This window comes from Clupea harengus, chromosome 13 (genome assembly GCF_900700415.2).
Source record: "Clupea harengus chromosome 13, Ch_v2.0.2, whole genome shotgun sequence".
NCBI classification, from domain to species: Eukaryota; Metazoa; Chordata; class Actinopteri; order Clupeiformes; family Clupeidae; genus Clupea; species Clupea harengus.
Window position 1 is genome coordinate 25,000,898 of NC_045164.1, and position 24,246 is coordinate 25,025,143.

Genomic DNA, 24,246 nt, shown 5'->3' on the forward strand with positions numbered 1-24,246 from the left:
TTATGACTTAACACTGCCACCTAGGCCCTATCATCAGAACTGCACGTAAGCCTGGAGTATGCAAAGTCCACTGCGCCCAGGAAAGGCTGTGCTGACTCGTGAACAAATGATTTTCAGTTATAGTACAGCAATCCGCCAGATGAACAAACAACTGGACAAAGTGCCTCAGAGACACGACACATTTGGAGTGTATACACACACACACTAAGAAGTGGAAGTATGGCAATGAAAATCACAACAGATACATTTATGAAAAACATACTTTTCACCCAGAACCATATGTGCAGCACTTCATGCACTTTATCCTCCATTGGGTTGTCATTTTCCCGGAGACAAGGCCTTGATTGTGGGCCCCCCCCCCCCCCCCTTTTTTTTTGCAGCAAAACCCCAACAGTTCCTCATGTCTCTCTCTGTCACTCCTCACACACCGAGGGCCAATTTGTCTGTCATGGGCCTCCACCAGGCCGGCCTCCATGCTCTTCAGCACAGCCAATTACGCTGACAGAAGCCGCGGGAGTACACAAGCGGGTCAGTCAGATGCACGCTGAAGTTGGCCTCTGTTCTCCGACCGACTGGGGCCAGGTTATTTCCACAGTGATTAATATGATAAATGCGCTCATAATGATTCTGGTTGACAGTAGGATCAGATTGTCGGGGGCCATGGGCGCGTGATGGCGGGTGGATGGAGGCCGGAGCTCGGCGATAAGCGAGTTTAGGTTTCTTGGGGTTTTTTTTCGACTGAAGAAATGAAGTTGTTTTAATGATGGTTTTGAAGGGGATTTTTCCTGTGTTACATGCTGACCCAGTAATGTGCTGTTTGTGTGTATGTGTGTGTGTGTGTGTGTGTGTCTGTGTGTGTGTGTGTATGTCTGTGTGTGTGTGTGGGTGATAATAACCTTTAGAATTTGGTGTAGGATCACGAGGAAACAGGAAGCAACCATTGTATACGTTTCATTTTGTAATGGAAATATAAACAAAGTGGAAACATACAGTGACAAAAGAATGTATGCACACACACACACACACACACACACACACACACACACACACACACACACACACACACGCACACACACACACACACACACACACACACACACACACACACACACACACACACACACACACACACACAGACACACACCTTGCCATCCTCCTGTCTCCCTGCGCGTGATTGGTGGAAGGAGTGATAAGTTAATTTCTGCCCATGTCAACACCAGCCTCACATCCAGGAGGGAACTGTGGGACTATTGTGTTGCTGTCAGCTCTAACTGCGACCCAAAGAATGAGAAACATTTACCTGACTTTGATGTGTGGGATCTGACTGAAATGCTCCATTGGAGCAGAGGGAGATAGGCAAAGAGGGAGAGAGAGAGAGAGAGAGAGAGAGAGAGAGATGCAGAGAGAGAGAGAGAGAGAGAGAGAGAGAGCTGCAGAGAGAACATAATAAGATTATGATATTCTGTTAGTCTGCGGTGTTTTAACAGTCAACATATGCCCATACTGGAAAATACTATGTCCGTAGTGTTTCCTTGGATGTTTACATTAAAACATTGGTTATTGTTCAAGATGGTGGGTGTCAGACATCTTGTTTCACCTCAGCACAGTGCAGGGCTGTCACATGCACTCCAGCAGACACGTCAGATCATTCTCTCAGCAACTGGTAGTAGCAGGCTGGCTTTGATGTGGAAATAATTACGTGGGGAAATGAGGGGAAGGCTGCAGCATACCAGAATCATCTTGTTTTTCAGAATTCTCCTTCAACTGCTACCCCTGTGCCACTCTTGAATATTTTAATCCCCCCCCCCCCCCCCCCCTTCAAACAAGGACACCGAAAAACGATCAATTTTTCAGGCAGTTCCAAGATTATTCGACGACTAGAGGGTTTAGTTTCAAAGTCCTTCAGAATTAACCAACGTATGGCATAGGGCAACACAAACAAAAAAAAAAAACCATCGCAAAGTTGTTCCACCCCGTGCCTCCTGGAGAATACTGATTCCTGAACCTGCCCTGTCTGTTGAATGAATAAGCATCGGAACTGCCACAGCAATTGCAGGGCTGACCCAACACAGAGGCTACCTTGTTTGACTCAAGGCTGACAGCTCCATCTTTTGGGGGCACCGTGCCCCTGGTGAAATCAAAGTAAATGGAATGTGCCTCGGCAAGGGGCTCAATAACCGCTTGTTGAAATGGCTCACAGTGCCCTCCATATCATTTCATTTTCACCCCTGCAGTCATGCCCTGAGTTTAAAGGTAATGACATCCGGATGGCCTTCACTAAATATGCAGATTATCCCTGTCGCTCATCATTGCCCAATCACTCAGTACGGGTGTGGGTGTGTGCGTGCGTGCGTGCGTACGTGAGTGTGTGTGTGTGTGTGTGATAAAGAGAGAAAGAGGGAGGGATACATAGAAAGAGAGAGCGAGAGAGAGAGAGAGAGAGAGAGAGAGAGAAAGAATCTGCTCAAGGCCTTAGCTTGCAGACAGGTGTACTGCAACACTGAGGGGAAAAAAAACGTACTTCTAGATCGCAATGTTACTTTATTATCACCATAGCAACCAGGCCAGCACTAGGAAGGGTAAAAAAGGAAATTGAGATTTTCTCATTAAAATCTGAACCATCTCTCAAAGTCAGAAGGTCAAAGGCGTCCCTAAAACTCAAGCACAACAACACCTTCCTTGATTCTACACCACAAGGTATTCACATCAACGCAGTCTTCTTTACAGAGTCACCATACATTGTACATTTCAGATAGATTTCAGAATGTCTTCAGGACTTTTAAAACTACACATATTTTAGTTGCTTCCAAAAGCCCCAGTACAGGTGATTATTAAAACCTGTGCCAAACCATGAACTTGAAGACTTCTTCATTCCGTGTAAATGAGAAGAAAACACTGGGAAAGCTATAGTTTCATACGTGCTTGTTTGTCAAGACTCAACAGGTCCTCCCTCATACAGGACAGCCTGTAATCAATCCACAAAACCACAAATCCAGCCTCTCCGTCCTGGCATGCGAACTCACTTTGCAGTCGGTCTTGTTTTACAAAGAGAGGCTTTAAGTGCAATTCAACTCACAATTTCCTCCTTTCACCCTACAGTAAGGTATCCGCTCTCCTCCACCAGCCTCACCCCCCACTTGCCTGTACACTAGACAGACTAGAGGATACACCACTACCCCCCCCCCCCCCCCTCTAAAAAAAATGCTGAGGAATTTCCGATAACCGTGGCATTAAACTCAATTTCAAGTCTTCTCAACCCTCACCATCAACACCACCACTGCAAACCACCCTGAGCCCCCCAACCCTTCCCTTATCCCTTCCTTTCCCTTCTAATCTTCTTTAAGCGGAGAATAATACTTTATTTATCTGGAAAGTGGTGGGGAGGGGGGGAGGAATTGTCCTCAAGCAAGATTCGGGACTGCTTTACAGTGTGCATTTCTTCGAGAAACTAATCCTGGCAAATGGAGAACAGTAAGTATTGGGGGGGGGGGGGGGGGTTGCGGGAGGGGTGGTAGTCTAGGAAGGGCAATATGGAAAGCTGCCTTTTTAGCTGAAATAAAAGTACACCCAGTGGGGAATGCTAGGCTAATCAGCTTAGGTTTAATGGTTTTGAAATGCAGCGCAAGATTAGGTAAACAGTCCATTTGATTAATGGGGGAAGAAGTCAATTGGCCATGGAGTGTGCAGTTCAGATCTCAGATACACACAGAAGGCCTTTTTTCCTCTCAGAGGGTTTAGGAGAGAGGACTTCATCCTCCACAACATGATTTGCATAACTTCACATTGTATAACAGTATGGGAACAGTGAAAGCAAAGTCCCCTAGAGAAGAAGTTCCACCTAAATTCTACAAAAATGGGCATCAGTGAGGCTTGAGCCGGTGACAGTGTGGCAATAGGCTTCGCAGGAGATGTTCACAGTAGGACCCCTGGTAATTATGTTCTTTCTGTGGCTCCTCTTAATATGTTCACAGTCATTTCTGGTTTTTATTTAAGTCTCACAGTAACACAGGGGTCCCACCTCCTAACCTCTGCCTGATTCATTCCTGACTGCTGCCAGGTTCAAGAGATGCAGGCTGTTTGGGCCCACACTCAATGACCGTGTGTGTGGAGTGTGTATGAAAAATGAAAATTTAGTACAATCTAATAAAGACAATGCATGCAGGAAAAAATTAAACTTTGGCTAATGTTACTTGCATTTAAATGCATCACAAGAGGAGAAAATGAGTCCCAAATTAAGTTATTTTCTAAGTTCGACATTTTCAAATGTGTGTACACCCTGTGCTTCTAAACATGTTGATCTGCTCTCTCCAAAAGCACAGGTTGTCAGATATGAATTGCATAGTTCAAGTGTACTGTCATCTCATATGCACTTGTCACAGTCTCTTGCACTGGTCATTATCAGAAATACAGACAAGATCTTTTATCCATATCTTATCCTACAGTCAGTCGTGTTGTCATGGAACAAGAGTCACCTTCCCTCAAAGGACCCCGAATAGCTACAGCAGGCTACACAGACTGGATCTATCCAGAACCGGGTGGATAACCTACACTTGAACCCCTCTGATCCCCGGAGCGAGGCCCAGTCAACCTCGCCCCTGACCTGTGGTGACCCACGCTGAAGCACTCATGGCTGGCCAGGATCATCCATGTGTGGTGGGATCATCCCCCTAAACACAGATTATCCAACCCGAACCTCAGGGGCCGCGGGGCGGACGCTGGGCCCCGGAGCCTCAGAGGGTCTCAGTGGCAGGAGCTGAATAGGAGACTGGCAGTGCAGAAGCAGAGTGGACATTGATGCCTGTAGGCCTGTAAACATAGAGGCTGCACACACACAGACACACAGACACACAGACACACACACCACACACACACAGACACACACACACACACACACACACACACACACACACACACACACACACATACACACACACGGCCATAAGTGCCCCAGTCTTTCACTCTCTCACAAACACAGACAGAAAAACACACAATCAGTGTACCCCGCACACACACACACACACACACTCACATACATACTCAACTCTCTCACACAAATGCAATCACGCACAATATCCATTGTAAGCCTTTACTGAGGGGGAGTAATTGTTTGACATGGTGAACATAGCAGTATTACATTTTAAACAAGGTAACAGACTTTAATATAAAGTTTAATTTAGTTTTAAGTTCATTTAAAGACACAGAAGCAGTCGTGATGCTCTACTGTGTGACAGAGAAACAGATGAAGATTTGATTTCCAGACCTCACAACCTAATAACCTCCAAACTCTGTTTCACTTAGAAAGACGCTAGTATCACTTTATATCGCAAAGCAGATTACTCTCTACGGATATAAATGTGATAGTCTTGGCATACACCCGCACCTAAACACACACACACACACACACACACACACACACACACACACACACACACACACACACACACACACACACACTCCTAGACGTCACAGTGAGCAGGATGCAGAGGGGTCCTCGGTGTAGTATAATCCCTTCGTGTCCCCTCAGGCAGTGTGTGCTCTCTCATCTCCTCTCTGCTATCACCTGCTTATTTACTCTTTTACCAATCCCTCTATTCTACTCATCCGGCAGCGGAGGCGGCAGCGGCCTCCGCTGCCTCGACTCCTCTGCCTCTAATCCTCTTTAAGGACATTACCTGCTAATATATCCCGTCAGAGGGGAGAAAGCTGGGCTATCTCTTACTCCCGACGGCAGGTATGCTGAGGTGAACGATACCAATGAAAAAAAAGAAAGAGACTAGCCCTGAGACATGGTGGTTTCTTTACTGTGCACGGAGAGAGAGAGAGAAAGAGAGAGAGACAGAGGTCAGCCACGGGTCTACAGGCTGTTGAGAGAATATGAGTCGTGTTAAGGATTTCAAGTGGAACAGGGACATGGGTGTGTGTGTGTGTGTGTGTGTGGCTAGAAATGTGTGTGTGTCAGGGAGACAGGTGGGTGTCTGAGTTCGTCTTTCATTTCTACCTACAGAATTCATAGTAGTTTCCTCACAGAGTCTCTAAGTCTTGGTTAGCTCTCATGTTTGATAGCATAGGGGGGTAATAAGTAGCAATGTAAGTGTATAGAGCAAAGCTTCCTGAATAGCAATATACCCAGTCTCTAATTAAAGTAATTCTTTTCTTGTTTCGAATACAATATCTCTTATTCCAAATACCTTCATGTTGTCTTCTGTAGCTCAACTATCAGACCACTGTCCATAGTCCCATCTGACCTGTGCAGAGTCTTAACCTCAGTCAGGAGACGACAGCCTGGGCACCACGCTGACCTTAAGCAAAGTCCACCAACAAAGGGCCTCTCTTCCTGCCCCGTGTGCTACAGCTTAACCCAGTGTCTGCCCTCCAGGCCCTGCCAGAGAGCACTTGTCTACCGGTCCCAGGGGCTTTTTGGGGGGCAGTAGTCAGGACCGTGGTAATGAGTCGCTGATGATGTTTTTATGAAAAGGTCTAATGCCTGCTGAAGGATCAGGTCATTGAACTATGAACTGAGGAGTGCTCGCGGTTTCGGAGTGTGAAGAGCGCACTCTAGTGGGGGAGATAGGAATGTCAACCTCAAAACCTTAGCTGAGTTTGAGTCAATTGCTGTTTTGGTGTCCTGAAAGTAATGTTGGCTACTTTGGTATTTTCACGCAGATAATCATCAGTTCTGGAAACGCAAAAAAGAACTAACTCCGGGGTCATTACTTGCTTATGATCTTCTGATTAATTCATACTATGTACATATTTGTAACTAGTTATCAAGCGATTACTTTTGGAGTAAACATGACATTTAATGAAAAAACTCAGTAGAGTATGTTAGTGCTTTGATACATAGAGTTATATAAAAGACTCTAAATCATCCCCAAGTGGGCATCCAGCCAAGGCATCCACTCATAAAATATGCATTAAAAGCGTAAACAGTATGAAGAAAAATCACATCACTTTTGGTTCAGAATTTTACAGTATTCTTCACTGCGAGGTCTGACGATGTGCATAAGAAGGCAGTGGCCTTAACATTGAGTTCGACTTTGTATATATTAGCACTGTGTACCATCTGACCGGCAATCTAGAGACTGAATTTACACCGTAGACTCAACACACACGTAGAACAGTACAAGACTGCATAAAGAGTTGAGTATTAAAACAGCAGGTTAACATAGATCTAAATTATAGATGCTGCATTATAGTGATTCATATTTCTTATTTCTTGTGTATAAAACTGCTTACTGTTTACTGATCTCTACATTAATAATAATAATAATAATAATAAACTTTATTTGTATAGCATCTTTCATGCAAAACAATGCAGCTCAAAGTGCTTAACAGCAAAGAAATAACGTGCACAGTGATCCACATACAAATAGACATAATAAACGTAAAGCATAAAACATAAACATAAAAACTGGGATAGAGTGCATGACATTAAATAAAATAAAATAGAACATAGAACATTAGTTGACCAGGACTTTAACATGGGTGCTGGTGATCTCATCTGAGCCTCTGGCTCTACTAGAAATCGTCATGCAGCCTCTGTCCACCAGGTGGTGCTACTGTTCAAAGATTGTGAACCATTGAAAATGAGTCAGTGATTACACATAAAAATGCATAACCATGAGCACACACTTATAACCATGCCATAAACATCTGTTCTTTTAAAATCACACACACACACACACGCACGCACGCACGCACGCACGCACGCACGCACACACACACACACACACACACAGAGGCGTAACATGATGCCTGCTCGAAAACTTTGTGATCATCCGGAGGGAATGTATTTGTGATTTGTGTGTCTCTCAGTTATTGCTTTTTATTGACAATAGTAATTATAATGTTTACAGCACAGCAAAGACTCCAGTGATGATTCACAGACTGTTAGTTTGACCACATCTCTGGAAAGCATAATAAAAGAGTGATGTTTAGCACTTGGCCTCCTTTTCTACAAGTGAACCAGAGAAAGGATGGGATCTAGAGACAACAGCTTCCTGGTAAAGCAAGGGCTTCATCACCAACACGGCCTCATTTAGTTTGCCCTTTGAAAACCGAGGCACTTCTGTCCCCGCCAGTCGAGCTCATCTCCTCCTCCAGAGGGGGATATTGGGTCAGTCTCTCAAATCCCAGGCGATGATTGGTCAGTCCGCAGGCTTTTTTTTCTCTTCTTCCTTTCTTTTTTGTTTTGGCGAGGAGACGTTGCACACCCCCGCAGCAGACAGCTGAGGTTGGGAGCGTGACGGGAGCGCTGATGGGCTCGCTGACAGGCGGGCAGGCGTAGGGGGAGGGGGGAGAGCGAGACAGAGACAGAGAGCGAGCAGGGCAAGCCTGGTGGTGGTCCCTCTGATGATAGGCGCTGCCGACGCTAGCCTGGGTTCCCCCTCTGGAGATGAGCTCAGGCACGTGTGTGTGGGCGGCAGTGTGTGTGCTCGCCGCATTCTGACTGAGGCTCCGCTCAGCTCCACTCGCGCGGAAAACGTTCGGCTGCAGCTTTTAGGCACAAAGCTGTACGTTGGACCTTGCTGTGTGTAACAGCATACACCAGTCATATGCGCTCTATATCTACAGTATATCTATGTCCTTATCAGTCGAGAGACTTTCACTTTTACATAAACAAATTGTGGTGCTATGTTAAGTCTCTTAAACCAAAAATGAATATTTCGAATGGGTTTTGAATGTACAGCATGTACAAGTCTGTACAATGTATGTGTAAATCTATAGAAACCTTAATGGAGACAATTAAATTAAACTTTCCCAGTCGGATGGCTTTTTTTCTGGCAAGTGCTATTGTTTATCTGTTGTGTGTGGCTATATTGAGAGAGGCCTTCTGGAAGTGGCATTTTCATGTGACTCCTTTGTCAGTGAAGTGCACTCCAAGTTTGATACCTCCTCTGCAGGTTGCCACATATGATACAGCATGTATAGAACTAAAGCAGTTCTTAATATTTTAAGAAATAAAAATCTGCAACGCCCAGATCTAATTTTCATTTTTTTTCCCCCCATATTTCTGGAGTTACATTCTGACTAAAGAGAAAGTAGTACAGGAGGTTGAGTCACATCTGAGAATGTCAATCAAGTCGTCCATTTGGTGTTCAGCCAATTTTTTGGGGCAATTTCAAATTTGGTAATTGTGGTGTAGAAGTATGACACTTTTTTTTCGTCTATTTTTAGTGGGAATCCAGCTGTTGCTAAGCAATCAAGAAAGAGTCCTGGTAAATCGGAACACTCCAATAATTTGGCAGGTGGAATTCTTCACAGCGTGTGAAAAAGAAAACCATTATTTGTAGCACTGAGTATTAACATTAATGTTTCATGCATTAAGTGGTGGCTAATTGAAGAAACCAATAAAGCATAGCTCCACTTAAGAAGAATTGCTGTGCATTTTGTTTTAGTTTGTTTTTCTCCCAGTCGTTGGTGTGTTAAGTGTCTGCCCAAGCTGTTTAAGATGTAACTCAAGTACGCACTATATAAGTTGACATAGAAGCCTGTGCATGTGCTAAGATGAAGTGCAAATATGATGATTGGAAGTGCAAAACAAGGCAAAAAAAAAGTCTGATGACATTTAATTGTGAGCCTTTGATTCTGGTGATTGCTGCGGTGTTTTGAGTGGATGTCGCTAGTCTGAGATGGGAACCTCATCTAAACCCATCTGTCTTTCCCCCTCCTGTCTCCAGCTGAAACTCTCCATCTCTGGCCGTGGCTGGGTTTGCAGGATAGGAAGATTTGTGGAAAACACAACACCCATTTACTAACCGACACACACACACACACACACACTCACTGGCAGGGCATACATCAGCACCACACAAACAGCAACTGTGTTTTCATTCTTCATGTGTTCAATCCACCCCGTCGAGTTGTGCTGCTTCATTTGGAGTCTTGTAGAAACAGAGTCAGCTCTATCCTCTCAGGATCACATTCAGCTGAAGGCAGAAGCATTTATTTGTTATTCTTAGTCACCACGGGGAAGGGAGTACAGATACTGTGTGCCTCCCACGATTTATTCTAAAACACACAAGTCATTTACACACACACACACACAGACACACACACACACACACACACAGACACACACACACACACACACACACAGACACACACACACACACACACGCACGCACGCACGCACGCACGCACGCACACACACACACACACACACACACACACACACACACACACACACACACACACACACACACACACACACACACAGGCACACACACACACACACACACACACACACAGAAACGGACATGCTGTAGAGTGCTCAGATCCCGTCAGTGAGAAGGGGGTCTGATGAGAAAGGACAGGAGCTGAAGTGCTATGCTGCAGCCAGTGGGGACAGTGAGGTCCAGCCATGCATGAATATGGCTTAGCCGTCTATAAGCATGAGTCACAGGAGATGAAGACCGGCCATCAGAAACCACGGGACACAAACACACACCCACACACACAGGCACTGTACACACATGCACATACACACACACACACACACAGGCACTGTACACACATGCACATACATACATACATGCACATACATACATACATACATACATGCACATACCGTGGTCATTTCTTAGAACTTTTAACAGTGTAGATGTAAGAATGGTATGCTGCCTGTACTAGTTCACAGGACTAGAGGTTGATGGTGCAAATCCCCCTAAACGATGAAATCAGAATGGCACGCAAGCAAATGTTCACTGTGAATATCTCTGTGTTTACTGATGAGAGAACTTGCTTCTACATACATGCACTCATGCACACACCCAAACACATATACAAACACACACACACACAAAGACACACACACACACACACACACACACACACACCCAAACACATATACAAACACACACACAAAGACTCACACACACACAAAGACTCACACACACACAAACACACAAACAGTCCTCTCAATCAAATATGAGTCTTCAAAACAGCCTCTGCTTGCTTGCCGCTGCTGCTTGCCACAACTGACAGAGTAGCAACACTCCTCATTACTGCACCGTGTAGATCAAAGTAGATGGTGGAACCTGATTATCTTACCGGGATCACAGAGGGAGAGAGAGGGAGAGGGAAGGGGGGAGAGAAAGAGAGAACCTTATAATCATCTACAAGGGGAAAAACGAGCCTGAAGAAAAACATTACTTAGATGGCACAGCTCAGCACCGTGAAGTGATGCTCACTCCATGTTCCTTCTAGATCCTTCTAGACTCGGTATGAGACACCTTCCTCGCTCGCGCTCTCAGTAGAATTCAATAAAACTGCCCCCGTGTGTCTGTGCCAGGGTGTTATCCCCACACGCACGGACAAAAGAAGGCTCGTAAATCCATGTCAGACATCCACTCACATCGACCCATGTGATCTTCCAGAGGTGAAGGCTTTAACTGACATGCATGGATTTATTGTGTGACCTGTTTGTACAGTGGCACACCCCAAGAGTACATTCCTTGTCAATGTTTTCTTTCCCAGTTCATGTCGTTACGGAACTCTTATATTAGAACTGTTTACTCCACAGGGTTCTTCGGAACTCCTATATTAGAACTGTTTACTCTGCAGGGTTCTTCGTGGTTCTAAACAGTGAGGGATTTAAAGTGGCAGATAAGTGTTTGATCTAAACAGCGGATAGCCTGACATACAGCAGTGTTAAGGATTGTAGCATACATTGCCATTTCCGTTTGGACTGTTGGATTGGATTGGTCTTTACTTCCACAAAGCTAGCATCAATACTTTATGATGACATCTTTGACTTCCCACTGAAAAGAGCCCATTACAGATCTCATTTCAAAGTGTCGGGTGTCCCTTTGATGCGCATTGACTAAAAAGGTGTCTGGACAAAAAAAAGAAGACAGACAGACAGACAGACAGAAAGAAAGAAAGAAAAATCACTTTTAATTAATGTTATATTATCGGGGCAATTTAATCCATTCTGGGAAATGGTTTAATATTAATGATTTGGATGAAATTAGTTATTTAAAATGGTGAGATTTTTTTCCCCCCATCACTGACATTATCCATTTAGTCACGTTAATTGAAAAATCCTAATTTCGCCCAAATCCACTCTGGCCCCTTTCATGGGGCTAAAAGTGCTGCTGATGCCAGGCCCATACGTCAGGCATGTAGGAGAAGTGGCTCTGCCCTGATTAAGTGAGCTCCGTGCTGACTGGAGGTGTCTCCATCCGTGTGCCTCATCTACGTGGGCCGATACTCATTCTGTGACTAATCCTTCATGTCAGATCTTTAAAGAAGATATATGCATAGATGTAATCGCATACATGCACACACATAATCACACGCACACACACACACACACACACACACACACACACACACACACACATCAAATAGATGTGATATCTTAACATATTTAGGGAAATTATATCTCAGCACTTGGTGAAAACACTGATTTGATCCGATTCTAAAGCAACACACAGCACAAGCACACATAAACCATCCAACCATAACACCTTTATTCATCAGAATATGTTTATCCTCTCTCTGTCTATCCGTCTCTCTCTGTATCACAAAGATGCAGATTCACCCAAGGCTGCACAAATGCACACATACACCGGCAGAATGCATCAATACTGTACTTGAAAGAGCAATGTTTGGAGATAGATCAAACATGGGGAGAGCAGGTCCAATTGAAGGTGTCTCTTCGTTTCCACTCTCTCTCTCTCTTTCCCTCGCTCACACACGCACACGCACACACACCCAAACACACACACACACACACACACAAACACACAGTGATAACTCATGCTATCATATTTTATCAGAATATATTTAATCTCTGACTCTACCATTCACAATACATCAAAGCCTTAGTTGAAGTACAATGTTTGGAGGTTAAGGTAAAAGAGTACAAGCAGAACCCAAGATATCTTACAAACACACACACACACACACACACACACACACCATCATCACTTTAAAGGTGAGGCAATGAGGCATTCTAACATGTGAGACCAAATCAATGGCTGAAAATTGCACATCTAGAAACGGTTCAAAGGACAGCTGTACAGATACACAGGAATCGAAACATGTCCATTATATCACTTCAGCGTTTCTTAGAACATCTCTGATATACTATAGCTAAATTGCTATGGCCAAAATGCACTTCACTTGCCAATTGACTTACCACTTGGGCAGTTTCTCAACAATAACTGGGTGCAAAATACAAACGCATAGCATGACGCGTGTGTAGTAATGTGCACCACAATACCGTAGTGTTGCGAGTGTATCTATGACGCAGAAGCCAGAGATTTCCCTCCACCAGAAATATAAACACCTAAAATTAGATACCTCCAAATAGGCCGAGGTGTCATCGTTTCTAGGAAGGCTGATGTCACTTGTGAAAACTGTGAATTTTATTTGCGAGGGTGGGAAGAGCTTCAGACAGAATTAGGCAGAAAGTAGCTTAAAGGACGATGTTCAGAGAGCGCTGCACGAAACGAAGCGGCACTGCGCAATTGCGCAACAAGGCGACACTTGGGGGACCTGTGGCCGGCGGGGAGCATCTGTGGAGTAAAACGTGAACGACGTTTTAACGGACCAGGTGCTGTGCAGTGTGATTTTGAAACATTTTTTAGCCTTAAAGTTGATGGGTCCCTCGTTTTCTTGGCAAATTAAAAGGAGAAGGCAGCGAATCGATCGCGCTCGGGCTGTGCGCGACCTGGCGGCATCACGTCTTGGAAACACATCTGCAAAGCACGGGCGTGTGAACATGCGTTAGGGCAACATCATGTGCAGGTGTGTTGAAAGTGCCGTCACCTGCCAGAGGATCTGAGAGCAGGACGCACCATGCACATAGTGGAGGTCGTGGTTTCTCTGCTGTTAGTCGTGATCATCGTGGTGTCGTTGCTGTCCAACGTTGTGGTGCTGATTTGTTTTTTGTACAACGCGGAGATTCGCAAACAGGTGCCGGGCTTGTTCATCCTCAACCTCACCTTCTGCAACCTGCTGCTCACGGTGTCCAACATGCCCCTGACTCTTGGAGGACTTATTTACAAAGGTCACCCGGGCGGGCACGGCTTCTGTCTGCTCGTGGGCTTTCTGGACACCTTCCTGACCACTAACTCGATGCTGAGTATGGCTGCTCTGAGCATAGACCGGTGGGTGGCCGTGGTCTTCCCGCTGAGCTACCACTCCAGGATCCGGCATCGGGACGCCGTGATCGCTCTCGGCTACACGTGGATTCACTCGCTGTCATTTTCCGTAGTAGCGTCGAGTCTCTCCTGGGTGGGATACCATCAACTCTACGCCTCGTGCACCCTGTGCAACACCCGGGCGAGCGGCGCGAGGACTCAGTTTGTCGTTTACACTCTTGTTTTACACTCGGTCACTTTCCTGCTCTCGCTGGTCGTGCTGTGCGTAACGTATCTCAAAGTGCTTAAAGTGGCGAGGTTTCACTGCAAACGCATCGACGTGATCACCATGCAGACGCTGCTGCTGCTAGTGGATATCCACCCGAGGTAGGGTCTAGATTCTCCTGTTATGTACTCTTTCGCGGTGCCTTTTAAGTCAGAACATTCCCAGTTGGTTTCAGATTTGGAATGCAGTAATAAACTGCATGTCTTGGAATGACCTGGAAAATATCTTTCTGACATTTTCTTGACAGGTTTTACCTTCGCCTTATTTAAATTTCTGTCTTTGGGACAGAATAGGTTTGTCTTTTTATTTAATTACAAACAAACTGCTCAAGTTGCACCAGACTCTCCACACAACTGTATTCCACTTTATTTGTACTATGTGTGTCAGTTCTAAAATATTTCATTGTACTGTGAACCTTGATTATGCTTTGGCGGATTTGAGCTATTAAAATCGCACGTCATTTCTGCACTGATATTAAAAGGCAAAATTGCGCCACTGTGAAGTAGCTCGCCAGGGGAATGGTTGGTCTGCATGAACTCATGCAGCAGTACGGTTCATTAGACTGACCCGTCCTCTCACACCTCAATATGCCGCCTTCAGCTCAGGTGACAACACTAGCAGTAGATATTTTGAGTAATGGACCTTGTGCCAGAACATGGCAAGGAACAGTGCATCATCAGTCTAAACGCAAACTTGCCTCAGATATCTCTAAATCTTACTAGTTGTCTTAATCTAACTCCCATTATCAATTACTAAGATTTGTGTACAACACTTCCACCCAGTAATCTTTCAGTAATGTACTTTGTATAAATATTTGAATATCTTGAGGAGTCTAAATGTATATTTCTCCCAGTTATGTACACAGACTACCCCCACAAACCAATACAAAGCCGGATATATTTTCCAGTAATCCACAAAGGGGAATTGTTTATTCCTCAATTTGATCATTAGCTTTCTCTGTTTTTGATTCATTATTGTCTGGGGCTGAGCAGCTTTGTCCTTGTTAGTTCCAGCACGTGTCAATGCCCCTGCAGTCTAGATTGTCTTTGCTCCTGTCCAAACTCTCAGTTCAACTGTTAATTATCTACAACTGCTGTTGTGAACAGTCCACTGTTCTCAGTGATGCATAGAATCAATGGTATTTCCAGATCCCTTCCCCTAGCAACAAGAATATGAGAATGGAATGGTGGAGGCAATCCAGCCCTGTGTGTTAGCTGTTCTCAGCTCTAAATGATTTGAGCACACACGATACCTGGAAGGCAGAATAACCCAACTGTCAGAATCATGAAAGCTTTGTTCAAAATGCCATTTTCACCTGCCATTGCACATTGCACCTACCATTGCACAAAAGTGCGCTCTCATTTTCCCAAGAGTTAGACAAAGCAGCGTGATTAAAACAGTCGGGGGTCTGTTCCAAATTTGACAGGATTCTAACAATATCTGACCAATCAAACTGAATTTGGGTGAGCTATGGGTCCTCATGTTCACCCAGAGAGCTTCGCCACTCACACAACTCCAGGAAGTGACTGGGCCTCGGTCAGGTGTGCAGTAAAATGTGTCTTTTACATGACGTAATTGCCTACTGGGGTCCCTGTTGTGCCCGCTTATTCCTGAAGCCGTCATTTCCATGCGCCCATTTAGCAGGGGGGCTTTTACGCTAAGTGACTCGCAGCCCTGTAAAGGCATACATTATGACAGGTCCCTTCTGGGCTCAGAGCGCAGTGTGCATGCCAGTCTTTACCCCTCACAGAGTGGTGCGTGGTGAGGCTCACGGTAGCTTGCCCTCCCCCCCCCCCCCGCAGTGTGAGGCAGCGTTGCCTGGAGGAGCAGAAGCGGCGTAGGCAAAGGGCCACGAGGAAGATCAGCACCTTCATCGGCACCTTCGTGGTCTGCTTCACACCTTACGTCATCACCAGGTGAGCTGTGGTCTGCTTCACACCCTACGTCATCACCAGGTGAGCTGGAGCTGGAGCTGGAGCTGGAGGGGCAGAGGATGGATGGGGTTGCGCTGAATCACAGAGTGATTGCCGATTGACTGGAGATTGAACATTTCCATTTTGATGACTGGAGACTCCTCGGGGCCCCTCTCCTCAATCAATCCTATTTAAGTCAGGCTTGTTGGGGCACCAGATGGGGTTCCTAGGAGCTCTTTCCATGGGCTGGCTGGGACCTCTCACCCCCAATAGTAGGGACTATAAGCAGAATTCAGACACCTGATTTTGTTTGTTAGTCTCCCTATGAGTATCTCAGTCAGTTTTTCTCCCATATTACAGTAAGTATGTAAATGGAATGTAATGATGTGTCTGACTATGGGACCACAATGAACACAATTTACATTTAGACTCTTACTTTGAGAGAAATTGATATATAATTCTAGGCAATCAGAGACATTTCATGTTTGTGTGTCTGTCTCTCTCTCTGTGTGTGTGTGTGTGTGTGTGTGTGTGTGTGTGTGTGTGTGTGTGTGTGTGTGTGTGTGTGTGTGTGTGTGTGTGTGAATCTTTGCCTCATCAGGGTGATGGAGCTGTTTGAGTTCTTGCCCATCAGTCCTCACTGGGGTGTGGTGTGCAAGTGTCTGGCCTACAGCAAGGCGGCGTGCGACCCGTTCGTCTACTCCCTCCTGCGCAACCAGTACAGGAAGACCTGCCACGACATCATGAACCGCCTGCTGAGGAGGCGTTCGCTCAACACGTCCACGCACAGGCTGGAGAACGGCAGGACCTGGAAGAGAGAGAAGGAGGGCAGGGCCCGGGAGGAGGAGGTGCAGGAGAAGGCCAAGGAGAAAGACCAGACTGAGAGGAAAGGCAAGATGACGAGGGAGAGCAATGCCAAGGAACTGAGTGGCACTACAAAAGAAACAGGGTAAAAAAGTGTTACGCTGCGGGTGACACGACAGTTCTCTCCCCTTTTTTTAAACAAAAACACAATATGTTCAGAAGGAGAGAATAAAAAATAGAATGCTAAAAAGAATTTTGTACTTTTATATAATCATAATTATAATAGATAATTTATAGATTTTACCAGGTCGTTTGATGTTTGAATCTGAAATCTGATGTGTGCTTGTTTGCAGGTGATTTCATTGTATCAAAGATGGGTTTGGGTAGTATTTTAGAACCACCATATTGGAGGGATTTATGGAAGTCTTACCACAGAATACAACCATCTTGATGAGCTGCTATTGTGTCAGAACTTTCTGCCATGGCCGAGGTAGCCAACGTAAGGAGATGCTAGTTCACATGGTGAAAATGATAAACTGGTGGACTGTGCTTGTAGCACAAAGCCAATAGGTTTGAAAATGAAACACGAGTCCCAGAGTAAAAGCCATAACGCCAAATCTGAAGAAAACAACAGATGACCCCCTCCTCTCCACTTTAATCAATTTTGTAGAATGCATTCTTCTAAAAAATTCCGTGCATTTTGTCAGAAAAGAATTTAAAGCTACAGAAATAAAGTGTTTATTAATACGTTTTGTTTCATTGCAGTAGTTGGGACTTTCTGAAATAGTTGGCAGTGGTTTGTTTTCATGATTCTGGTGGAACTAGTACACTAGAACACTCTTACTACGACACCCGACACAGTACTCTTGTCTCAGTGCTGCTACACATGCTGCAGCCTGGACCTCTGTTTGAAAGTGTAGCATATTGTTATAGGTCCAGGTATCTTGCAAAGGATGTTTTTTTTCTTTCTCTGAGATGTCTGTACATTGTGGTCGAGTGAAAACACAAATGTCGTGCCTTCTGAGTGACATTGTGTTTTGAGCTGAAACTATAGGTGTTTCCACTTTTGCACAAATGGATTATCAATAAAACTGGGGGGCCAAAGTCTAAACGGGTCTTGGGAAGTTCTGTCAAACCCAACACAAACCCCCCCCTGTGTAATCTGGAAACTTCCGTTATTGGTTGTTTTCATTCACCTCGGTCTCCGTGACTCAAACGTACTTGTTTCAGCTTTATTCATACACGTCACAGTTTTTGGTTTCCGTAGCCATGTGCTGGTTTTGTTTACTTCCTTGGTTGTCATGTACTTTTGTTTTCCCTGTCTCTGTCTCCCCCTCTGTTCCTTGTGTCACCGTCCACGCCCCTTTTTTGTTGCTTTCTGGTTCCTTTGTACTTAACTGATCCCTGCCCACCTGTTTCTTGTTACCTTGTTAGTCCTGTGCATTTATAAGACTTTGTGTTTCTTCGGTTCCTGGTCCATTGTTATTTCGCACAGTTTGACTGCACCTTTTCTGTTTTGCTCCCTGTGTCTTAAGTAAAGAAGTCCTCATTGTGTGTAAACTCTGCTGCGTGTGTCGAGCGTTTGAGTCCAGCACTCCTGCAGTCGTTACACATGCGCGCTGCTAGGCATTTCTTCAGCTTGGAATTTAAATGTCACGGTTTCCTTCTCATCTCTTTCTAGTAGCTCTGTGTTTTTATGATGTAACCCGGCTGAACACAACAGTATGTACCTCAGACTGACGCTGACGACAGCCTCTGGCTGTTTTGATATGTTACGAGCAGACACTGTAGCTTTGCAAAGTATATTCATGGGCTGGATGCAAAACAGCAAGTAAACTCATATAATTGTTAAGAAAACGAAAGCATCTGGCATGGGTATTTAATGATCTGCTGTAATATGGTGTTCATTTTGACCATTATCTACATTTCTTAATGGAGTTGCTTAATTGTGTTATTTGTATTTCAATGAGTGGGTATGAACGCAGGGTGATTTCTATTTGAATGTCATAGAAATTTGATAGAGATGTCGTTTGTTTGCACCTTTTGGCTGATATCTGATATCTGTAACGACATCGGTCAACTTGCTGATGTGAGGTTGAAAAAACGTCAGTTAGGGTCTTGAATATAATATTCTGGTGATTATGTTTGATGGTGTTTAGTTAGAGCACTTTTTGGTGAAAGTGTCAAGCCTTAGGAAAAGAGATGTCTATATTTTTGTTACTGTAAAAGCTGTGTAATATACATATATATTTGTGACTTGAATCTAATAAAATGTAGTGCATTTAAAAAAAAAAAAAATTCAGATCATCCTTTATTTGGCCCTGCCCATACCATCCTCTCTGTCTTAGATGGGACCACAGCCATGTTTACTTTGATCAAAATTACATTTTCACACATTAATCCTTAACATCACAAGTTTTCTTTATTATTATCTTTTCATTCCACCCATTTCTTTACTCCTCTTGTCATTTCATTCCTAGTGCAGTGCTCTTGTAAAAATGGTTGCAGTACCCCAACGTTCCTTTGTTTTTCATCCCTCTTTTTTCCCATGTAAATGAATGGTGGAATGTTCACCTATTGTGACATCACTCACAATAGGGCACTAACGTTAGTTTGTGTCCACATAGCTGCTCATACGTTGCCTTTTCCACACAAAAGCACCGGTCAATTATTAACTTAAACATGCCCGTCACTATTTGCTAATCAACAGACAACCCATAAATGGACATATAGCAAGTGACAGAACTGCCAAGCTACTAGCATAATGCTAACTGGTGTTAAATGTCAGCATCACATTTACTCAGGCAATAGCCCAGCATATAGCACCACACCCATGACCAAGCCCCACCCCTAGCAAAAAGTCAACACTACTAGCTAGTATGATCACTCGTGTTCAAGTGTTCAACAAATTAGTTAATCACAGTTTGTAGTGTATATAATCAAAGATTTTAATCGATAATACGGTTTAAAACACATAACACATTCATGCTGCCTGCATTATATGCTCTTGGATCTGTAAACAAACAATGAAAGCGCAAGTTTCACAACGTTATCCTTTGGCAAAATGTACCAAAGTCTAGAGATGGATGAGCTCTCCACAGGCCAGCTTCTTATAGCCAATGACATGAATCTGGAAACACTTTACAAAATATATTTCACAGTTCTTGTGAATAACGCACAGGCAGAACATTCCTTCGGTCACTATTAAGAACTTACTTGCATGCCACCATGGGCGAGGAGCACTTCTCAAAACTTGTGCTACTTTTTATTGAAAGAGAGACGAGCTGCAGACATCGATTTGATTAAGGTGGTCAACAAGTTTGACAGAATGAAATGTCGCAAGGTGAATTTGTATTTCTGCAATTAATATTTTTAAATTAAATCTGTTGTGTGCCTTTACCATAATCCTACCATCAGTTGCTATTTGCGCTTGACACGATGATTATGGCTACGGCCTGCGTGTGGAGTAGCATAGGCCATGTGTTTATTATGTTTGCAGAAAATAAAGAAAACACACACACACTAACAGATTACCATAATAAAGTAATACAAATTTTTATTTCATATAACTGGTTGAATGGATATTTTAATTTAATTTCGCACTAAATAGTCAGGAGAATCATGATGTTTGTGCCTCTCAGAAAACAATGCCAATGGTATTGGTTAGGGATGCACCGATACCGATACCAGTATCGGTATCGGTGCCGATACTTCGTTAAAATACTCGTACTCGTACTCGTTGTTGAATTGCCGATACCAAGCACCGATACCACTCATCAGTATTTCACTGCATCAAACTGGCCGGGCTATGCTGACACAAAATGTGATTTATTGTCCTACCTGTCCTACCATTCTCTGCCAGACTAGTAAGTAGCTTATTTGCCGTCTTGTGTTGCATTTGCTTGATGTTTGACTGTGTTAGGAAAGTTTGTCATAGTGTCAAAGTATTTCAGTATACAGGTTTCGCTAAATTTAGCTTCTAGCATCTCGTTAGCGATTAGCAATTCCGTTGTGCTGCCTTAACGGCGATTTGGGCTCATTTTAAGATAAATGACGACGACAGGAGTAAGGCACAGTGTAAGATCTGCACTGCTACGGTGTCGAGGGGCGGACAGTAAAGTACTCTGTTTAACACAAGCAATTTGATTAAACATCTGAAGACGCACCATAGTGCTAAGTACACAGAGTTCACTGATGCTAGTGGCGCAAGACCGAAGCAACCAATCTTAACTGACGTCTTGCAAAAGAAAAAAACGCGCACGCACACACAGAAAGAGAGAGGTAGAGAGAAAGACTGTGCCACATAGGTTAAGTGATTGTTTGTGTACTTGAGCAGGAGATTCTTCTGATCCTTTTGTAACTGAAATGTGCTCTTGTGCTAATCCAGTAATAGTTCTGTTCACTTTTTGTTAAGCAGACTGTGTTGTTAACTATGCAGCAAATTGAATTGCCTTTATCTGGTTATATTTGCATTTTGTCTAATGTGATGATATTGTCTGTTTGAAGGCTTTTTTTGTGTGTTAAAACCAGAAAGCTCTGTTTATTTTTGGCTTGGGATAGCCTTCTGTTAATTTTGTACTATAGGCTTGACATAATCTGCAGAGGATAAAATAAAATCTGCCTCCAAATTAATTGCACTTTCATGGAGACCAAATCTAAGAAGTATCGGTATCGGTACTCGGTATCGGCAAGTACACAAATAAAAATACTCGTACTCGTATCGGTTTGTAAAAAAGTGGTATCGTGCATCCCTAGTATTGGTACTTGTATTTGGTAGTATAATCATGCGTACAAGCTAACAGCCAGTTAACTAACGAGGCCTGAGTAAATCACCTGAAAACCTTGACAATAAGTTCGGTATTTAAAACAGTCAGCTACAGAACTGAATGACAGAGATTTAGAACAAGCTGTGACTCCTGTAGCATGCAACGGCTGATAATCTGAGAATTTAATATGGATAGGATATATGCTTCATCCTATTGCAGAAAATACTATGACAGAAACATCAAGAATGCAAATGCAGCTGGCTTTAGTACAGTACCAACTCTGTTTAACCGCGCAGTTTCCCTGTAATGAAACTGGGTTAACAGAATCTACAAGAATACACCAACAACTTGCTCTCATCCCTACATAAAATGTATTGATTGACAAAAATCTGTGTTTTGTGAGAATGCCCAAATCTGTGATGTGTGTGTGTGTGTGTGTGTGTGTGTGTGTGTGTGTGTGTGTGTGTGATGTGTGTGTGTGTGTGTGTGTGTGTGTGTGTGTGTGTGTGCACTGTTGTCCCTGCAAAGGAGATGCTGGCTGATGTTAAGTGACTATGGAACTGAAAAGATGAGAATAGAGATGTCTCTATTTATCTCGATATATGTGTGTTCTTGTATAGTTTGTTCAGCACAATTATGTCCCAATGTCCTGTGCGCTGCTTCTATTCCCACGTCTGACACGTGCGTTTACTGTTAATGAACCTCCACTACTGCGGAGCAATCATCACACTTTGCCTTTTTCTTGCAGAAATGCATCTTTAGTGTTCTCAATATTGCGTCCGTTCTAAAGGAGAGAAGGGTCCCTGCACCTCTTGGCTTGGTCCTCCACAGAGAAACAAAGCTAAAGACAGCCATGTGGGTGAGATAATTAGTTTGAGGGAAAAGGTTTAAAAAACCCTTTCCCTCCCACTGCCAGTGCGCAGCTAAAGCGTTGACAGCACAGGGCCCTATCGCCATCCCAGCCGCAGAACAATGGAGAATGGAAGCCCGTTACGTGCCGCAGTAATTGCAAGGCCACAAGAAGGAGGAAAAAATGGAGATTAAGAGATGTGGGGGGGGGGGGGGGGGGCAGGGGGGGGGGGGGGGGGGGGGGGGGGGGGGGGGGGGGGGGGGGGGGGGAGGTAAAGAGGAGGAGAAGGCAGCTCTATGCCTGAGCCACTGAGGGTACAGGTATGACAGCTGCAAGGGGTACTGGGTAATTACTACCCACAAACCCCAGAAAGGAGAGGGGAAAAAAAAAACACCTTGTTAATCACAGCAATAAAGAATCACAGCAATGCACTGTAGGTTAGCCTGCCATGACCTCCCAGGAATCCTAGATGGAGGATAAATTGTAATGTGTGTGTGTGTGTGTGTGTGTGAATGACTGTATGCGTGTGGGTGAATGACTGTGTGGCTGAGAGAAATTAAAGATGTTCACGTTAGAGTTAGATGTTAGTCTTGGCAAAAATGCACAGAGGAGACTTCCCTGAGATACTAGATACAGAAGCCACTGCAGGGCAAAATGTAAGCTAAACTGTGTTTTTGTCACAAACAAAACATTTAATTATCTTTCCCTTTTTTGTTGAAAACACAAACACTGATTTCATTTTAGATGAGATCCATGCCGTCTTAATCATAGCCTACTACTAGTAACAACTCAAACAATAATCTCTTGTTGCTGCACCTCCAGGCCTCTACAAACATAACGTTCTGAAGTGAAGTAAGAAACGAGTTGAGAATACTGAAAATTCTGAAATAGGTTTCGGTACTCATGAGATTTCAGACACGCTCCATCTAACGCTGTGAAACCCAAATGCACAAACACAGAGCGCATGACGTCTCATAATGCTCCTGAGTGCGAACAGCGGGGAGAGCGCTTGTTGAAAGTGGAACAGGGAAGACTTTGTTCTGAGCTTGAACCAAGACGGAGGCTGACGCAGTGGCAGGGGAGCGCAGGCAAACGCCCTGATCGCAGTACGCAGGGAGGCACCAGACGTCAACATCAGCCTACATCCCTACTTATAGATGCTCACAGCTCCACACGTGCACACAGATTTGCATGAGCGCACACACACACACACACACACACACACAGATGCACATTCACATAGAGGCATTCACCCCAAAATATACCCCTGCATGAACACATATTCACAAAAGAGAGTGAGGGAGAGAGAGAGGGAGAGAGAGAGGGAAGAGAGAGAGAGAGGGAGAGAGAGAGAGAGAGAGAGATGGAGACAGAGAGAAATAACAACACCCACACTCACTCAAACATATACACTCACACAAGAATTCTGCACAAAACATAAAGAAACATGAAAATGGACACAATCTAATATATCAATGCAAGACCGTACATGTTCGTACACGTGTATACACACTGGAGACACATGATCATCCCG

General features: G+C 44.2%; 1 protein-coding gene across 1 annotated transcript; it reads left to right on the plus strand.

Moving 5' to 3' along the window:
- The first annotated feature begins 13,062 nt into the window (after positions 1 to 13,062).
- gpr26 (G protein-coupled receptor 26) lies at positions 13,063 to 19,506 on the plus strand. Its single transcript, XM_031579472.2, has 4 exons — positions 13,063 to 14,480; positions 16,182 to 16,295; positions 16,894 to 17,241; positions 17,450 to 19,506. Exons 1-4 carry the CDS (start codon positions 13,810 to 13,812, stop codon positions 17,451 to 17,453), a joined length of 1,137 nt encoding a protein of 378 aa, XP_031435332.1. The 5' UTR covers positions 13,063 to 13,809; the 3' UTR covers positions 17,454 to 19,506.
- Positions 19,507 to 24,246: the final 4,740 nt, after the last annotated feature.

Excerpts from the sequence above, each read along its gene's own strand:
- gpr26 (XM_031579472.2), top strand. The coding sequence starts at position 13,810 with ATGCACATAGTGGAGGTCGTGGTTTCTCTGCTGTTAGTCGTGATCATC. Across the intron at positions 14,481-16,181 it reads CTAGTGGATATCCACCCGAG|TGTGAGGCAGCGTTGCCTGG; the intron begins GTAGGGTCTAGA and ends CCCCCCCCGCAG. Across the intron at positions 16,296-16,893 it reads ACACCTTACGTCATCACCAG|GGTGATGGAGCTGTTTGAGT; the intron begins GTGAGCTGTGGT and ends TTGCCTCATCAG.